General features: G+C 43.2%; 1 protein-coding gene and 1 long non-coding RNA gene across 3 annotated transcripts; one reads left to right on the top strand and one right to left on the bottom strand.

The window, feature by feature from the left end:
- Positions 1–305: 305 nt before the first annotated feature.
- Positions 306–4,212, top strand: LOC119276568 (5'-nucleotidase SurE-like). 2 transcript variants are annotated; one of them, XM_037557671.1, is made up of 10 exons: positions 309–709; positions 886–980; positions 1,084–1,151; positions 1,237–1,280; positions 1,358–1,435; positions 1,553–1,706; positions 2,616–2,768; positions 2,853–2,963; positions 3,480–3,545; positions 3,675–4,212. In XM_037557671.1, exons 1-10 carry the CDS (start codon positions 417–419, stop codon positions 3,792–3,794), a joined length of 1,182 nt encoding a protein of 393 aa, XP_037413568.1. In that variant the 5' UTR covers positions 309–416; the 3' UTR covers positions 3,795–4,212. The 2 variants fall into 2 exon arrangements, with proteins under 2 accessions (XP_037413567.1, XP_037413568.1); XM_037557670.1 differs by having other exon boundaries at positions 306–709; positions 3,480–4,212.
- LOC119276569 lies at positions 1,464–4,793 on the bottom strand. The gene is made up of 2 exons (XR_005136655.1): positions 4,594–4,793; positions 1,464–1,695 (listed from the first exon to the last, which is right to left on the bottom strand). It is a non-coding gene; the product is annotated as an uncharacterized LOC119276569 (long non-coding RNA).
- Positions 4,794–5,776: the final 983 nt, after the last annotated feature.

The following is a 5,776-nucleotide window of genomic DNA, read 5'->3' as shown; positions in this document are numbered from 1 at the left end:
TAACTAGGGACAAATCAAACCGATGGGATCGGGCATAGAATTATTATATATGTAAAAAAAACAGTCGGAAGTTTACAATCGAAGATCGTGGAGTAGGTAACCCAAGAAAAGAGACTGAAGGGTGAGATTAACTAACGAACGATGACACTTGACAAAGCAATTTTGGCACAATTTTGGCACACTTTTGCTTGAGCAGTACTTGACTTTTCCCTCAAATCTGTGCGGGTCAAAAAGACGCTCGCTCGACACGTAAAGCGGGCCCGGTCTGGATAAATCCATAAACTATGCGCGCCCACCCCATTCCACTCCATTTTCCTCCTCCGCTTCGCCTGGAACATTTGCCTCTTCCTCCCTCCCTCCGTACCCCCCTCCCCCTCTCTCTCTCCCAACGCCCGTCCATCTCTCCGGCGAAACCGATGGCCGCGAGCTCAGGCGACGAGTCCCGGAGGCCCAATCCCCTCCCCTCGGGGCTCGTGTCCAATCTGCAGTCCGTCCTCGCCTCCCGCCGCCCGCCTTCGCCCGAGGACGCCGGCTCCACCGCGGCCGAGGCCGAGGCCCCGACAGCGGAGACGGCGGCCGATGACGCGCCGGCTAAGCCTGTCGTACTTCTGACCTGCGCCGGCGGGATCCAGTCGCCGGGTCTCGTGGCGCTCGTCGACGCCCTCGTCAAGGGCGGCCGATGCGACGTCCACGTGTGCGCCCCTGAATCGTATGTCCCCCAATCCGAACGCCCAACCTCCTGATTTCTCGTTACATTTTTCTCTTGAGATTCATCGTTCTGGCTGGATTTTTTTGTGAACTGCTGTAACTCCCTAATCCATCATTAATCATCATCCCTGTGGTTCTTAGAGCAATTTAATCACAATATTTTTCTTTAATTTGAAGGGACAAGCCTGTCTGTGGTCACTCCATTACCATCCGGGAGACTGTGTCTGCGACATCCGTCCATTTTACAGGGGCGAAGGCTTTTGAGATATCAGGTGAGGGTTCTTCGTCCATTTGTGCGCCATTTGTATCATTACCATTTCTCATCTGTTGGGTATTGAGTTTCCTCTATGCCAATTACGATGACTCTTAATGTAGGGACGCCTGTGGATTCTATCTCATTGGCATTATCTGGGAGGCTATTTTCTTGGTCGGCACCTGCTTTGGTATTGTGCTTGTTAACTATGCTTAGGGGAAAAGGTGGATTTATTATCCTTTGTCATTGAGAGGATGATTCCATTTGGTTTGCAGGTGATCAGTGGTATCAATACTGGGTCAAACTGCGGCTATGAGATGTATGCTCTTGTTTCACAAGTGGCCCATTTATAGTCTGTTTCAGTTTAGTTATGTAATTGATTACAAATCTGTGTAGGTTCCACTCTTCTGCCATTGCTGCTGCAAGAGAGGCTTTAATGTGTGGGGTACCTTCAATTGCAATCTCATTGAATTGGTGGGTATGCGATTAGTCACATTAAAACTGTGTCCCAAATCTACTATATCATTTCTGGTATGGTTTATTCACTCGGTAAACACAAGCTAATAACAAGTGGTGCATATATGCAACTAGGAAGAAGGATGAAACCAAAGACAATGACTTCAAGGATGCAGCTGGGCTGTGTTTGCCACTGATACATGCTGCCTTGGCAGATATTGAGAAGGGAACTTTCCTCAAAGGGTGCCTGCTGAATGTTGGGGTTCCAAGCTCGCCAGCTGCAAATAAGGTTATTTTGTGAACAAAACTTTGTACTCAAACTCCATTTAGAGTCAAAAATAGCATCATAGCTGTAGAAGTACATGAATCCTTCTACTTGTTGTCCACTTTGTCTTTTAGTGAGAAGCATACTGGACCATGCTATTGCTATTGTTTGTGGCCAAGAACAGTACATATAAGTATATAACTCATTATATCCTCAACTTCAGAGCATCATATACCAATTACGTTTATTAGAGGCTAGTTTAAGTGTAAATCAATAAGTTTCTGCAATTTATAATGTAGAATGTATGTTGTCAGTGAACTACATTTTCGAAGTGTCTAGCCATTTGAAGCATGTGATGCACACCTCACTGATAATCCAATGATAGAAAAAATGTAGTACACAGAAGTTGCCCTGTTTTGACACCTGAACCTTATCTTTTTAGATAAAAACCTGTGTCGTGTCTCCAGTGGTTAACTCTCTTCTGCTGATGACTTATCTATCATAGTACTGCGATGTGTATCTATTTGTCTCTTGATCTGGTATTTTGCTTTGGACCTCACCGGGAGTAGCATGGTAATAACTCATAAGTTAGCTTTACTTTGGCTCCATCCTATAATATTAATGATATTCTTTTTTGACAAAAGGGAGACCTGATTTCTATTTAAGAATTAATGACAATGCTGCAATTAGATGTACAACAAATCAACCTTACTAAATTGGAGGAACAATGGTATTTGTTTATATGTTGATAATGGGGAAGTAAGGTCATTTTGGAATCTTCTGTTAAAATTTGTATTATTTTTCACAACTGTGACAGGCAAAAATCTTCAGCACATTGGTAATTTTGGTTCCTTTTTAACACATAATTAACTCTCTCTCTCTCTCTCTCTCTCTCTCTCTCTCTCTCTCTCTCCCTCCTGCTCCTGATGCCAGGGTTTCAAGTTGACCAAGCAAAGCATATACAGTCCTGCTCAAAGCTGGCAAGCTGTGTCGACAAGTAGGCTTCAACCTGCTGCTCACTTCATGGGCATGCATCAAAGCCTCGGTATTCAGCTCGCACAGCTTGGGAAGGATGCTTCTGCAGCAGTATGAAGCAAATCTTTTACTACAAAGAAGTTTATCATGTCATCATTAGTGCAATATAAAATTGGTTTATCCTTTTATCTTCAGGGAGCTGCACGCAGAGGTAATACTCAGCGGAAGACAGTTGAGGTCGAGTCTGTTGCAGCTGCAGGGAAGCAACAAGCTCGAGAAGTAGTGAAGAAATCTTTCCGTGCCGAGGTAAATGCATTTTCAAGAGCTCTTGTATAGCACAATCAAAACACATAGCTCCACTCCTTTGGCCAGGCACAAAACAAAAATGAACTTTTAAGCAACCAAACTAGGTACTTATGGTCATATGGAGATTGTAAATAGCCTAAGGTGATTCTAGTATTTATTTTTTGTAGAAGTGAAAGTGTACTCCTGACTTCTGAGGGCCTCTTTGCACAGGATTTGTAAAACGCAAGGATAGGAAAAATACAGGAATAATGTTATAACATAGTGAATTATATGGTTGTTTGGTTGTGCACAGGAAAAAGATAAAATTTCGTAAGGATGAGGTTAGAGTGGATGGATATTTTTCTATGAAATCTAGTACAAATGAACCTAAGGAATAAGGGAAATTTTCCTAAGGATGAGAGTCCTCCAAAATTCATCTAGAAAACCTTTGAATCAAGCATGTTTGTAAGCACATTTAAACACACTCAAAGCTTTCTGCACATCCTTTTCTTACCTGGCTTCATAAAAAAAATGCAGTTCCTCGAGAAGCTGCACAAAGATTTGGATGACGATATCGATGTGAGAGCCTTGGAAAATGGATTTGTGAGATCTCTCTCTCTCTCTCTCTCTCTCTCTCTCTCTCTGTGTGTGTGTGTGTGTGTGTGTGTGTGTGTGTGTGTGTGTGCTGTGTTCTTCAGGTGCCTAATCGTTTCCCCCTTCTACAACCTACAGATATCTGTCACTCCTCTGAATGTGCACGGCCATGTCGAGTCTGAACTCGAAGCTCCAGCGTCAGACTGGCTGTCAGCAGCTGTGGCTGTATCCGAAGAAAAGGAAGCTCCAGCGACCTAACAAACACGCAGAAATGTACACTGTAGGTGCTTTAGTCCTTGCCTTGGTGTCCATCTCCTCTCCCCTTGCTTTATTGGCTTGATTCTTGTCTGTCTTTTGCATTCCATGCTTGTTCAGTGCAGTCTTTATTTTTGTTGGTCTTCTCCGACGATTGCCGATTTTCTTCGTCATGTAAAATGATTTGATGCTGGAGCCCCTACAGTTTCGAAGTGATCATGTAGGCGACTGCATCTACTAGACAAATACTGCCACTCCCCACTATTTTTTCAGTGTGGTTTGTTCCAGAAAGGTGGTGTGTCACCGGATGGGTGTGATTGATTTTTGATTTGTACCTTCTGGACCATGTCGTACGAAAATATTTTGACCACATGTAACCTGAAATGCAGTTTCAGCAATTTAGTTTGTTGGTCTCTCTTGACATGCTGTGAGCAGTGGCAGAATTAACTTGCTTTTTTACGAGAGTTCTTCGGGTCATTCTCTTGTGCTAGTGTTAAGGCATCTCCAAGGTGGACGCCTAAACGGACGCCCCCAAATGTCTGTGGACATGTTAAGGCCACCCCTCAAATTTTTCCTAGTTTAAACATTTCAAATTCGCAAATTTGATGAAATTTAGACTAGTTTGATACTCCCTCCGTAAACTAATATAAGAGCGTTTAGAATACTAAAATAGTGATCTAAATGCTCTTATATTAGTTTACAGAGGGAGTATATTACATTTATTTCTAGTTTGATATATATTACAGTACATCCAAACTATTCAAAATTAATCTAAGCTAAACTAAAACTTAATTAAACCAACCTGGACGCCGTGGTTTTGCGGTGGCACCTGGGCCAACGCATCTAGGAGGGACGCGCAGAGCCCGGCCATGAGCTGCTCCTTGCTCATCCTCCGTGGTCTGAGGCCATCGGGGCGGCTTCTTGTCTGACGACTTGCCGCCCCTTCCCGGTGGTCCTCGGAGGCGGGGCGCCTCCTTGACGGCTGAGGGGGCGACCAAGTAAAGTGATAATGTACCTCCTTGGCGTCTTCATTGAGCAAGTGTGGTTGCACCTACTCCAAATCCAGATGCTCTTTTCGCGAAAGAACTTTGTGACTTGCTCGCTAGTGTGGAGGTTGATAGACTTGGTTTGGGTAGGTCGATTGCTTGAATGATCTTCAGTCTCTTGGCTCATCCTATTGGATTGGTTTGTCGTTTGTGGCTTGGAAGGTGTCTGATGTCTTTTGTTGAGGTGTTTTTGTCGGGGTTCACATGGCGTAGTAGCAATGTCGTGGTTTGTGGATGTTGTGTAATCAGAGAGTCTGTCAGGAGTCACGTGTGCGGTTAGTCCGTGCTACGTTTGTATTGGTTTTCGTTCGGTTTTCCGTTAATTAACTGGACAATTCTCTTCTTAATAAATCGATGAGGCAAAACTTTTGCCTCCGTTTAAAAAAAAGATAATATACTATATCTATTCACCAAGTCATTTCCTATGGTCAGTACTTACCCAACTCCAACGCAGAAACTCAAGCGGACGCAGGTTTTGTTTGTTTTTGTCCATTTGGGTCGTCAGTTTGGCCGGTGTTCGCCCAAGTCCGTGTCAATCTAAGCAGTGCGCCCAACCGGCCGACCCATTTAATCCGTCTCGATAGTTTTTCTGCTAAATTTTCTCAATTTGGGCATTCTATACATATAAATCAAACAAACAAATAAAAATAAAACATTGCTTAAATGAATAAGTCGCATATTTGTTACAATACAATAAATAAAAATCACATAGTTTGCAACTAAATTAATTTAAAATTATAGCAAATACATTGAAAGAAAAGGAGCAGATACATCTATCGGTTTCCTATGTGAGTCCACATATGCTCTCGAATAGGTGCATTACATTTATGATAAGAGGAGAAGCCAAACTTTTCAAAGACATCAGTCTTGCATTTGAAGTAATCATCCTACCCCATCGTTCCCTTCCGCATACAGTTGAACACATGTCTCGCCATCCGA

Source organism: Triticum dicoccoides, chromosome 3B, assembly GCF_002162155.2.
Source record: "Triticum dicoccoides isolate Atlit2015 ecotype Zavitan chromosome 3B, WEW_v2.0, whole genome shotgun sequence".
NCBI classification, from domain to species: Eukaryota; Viridiplantae; Streptophyta; class Magnoliopsida; order Poales; family Poaceae; genus Triticum; species Triticum dicoccoides.
Note: the sequence above shows the minus strand (reverse complement) of the source record. Positions and strands in the feature narration are given on the sequence as shown.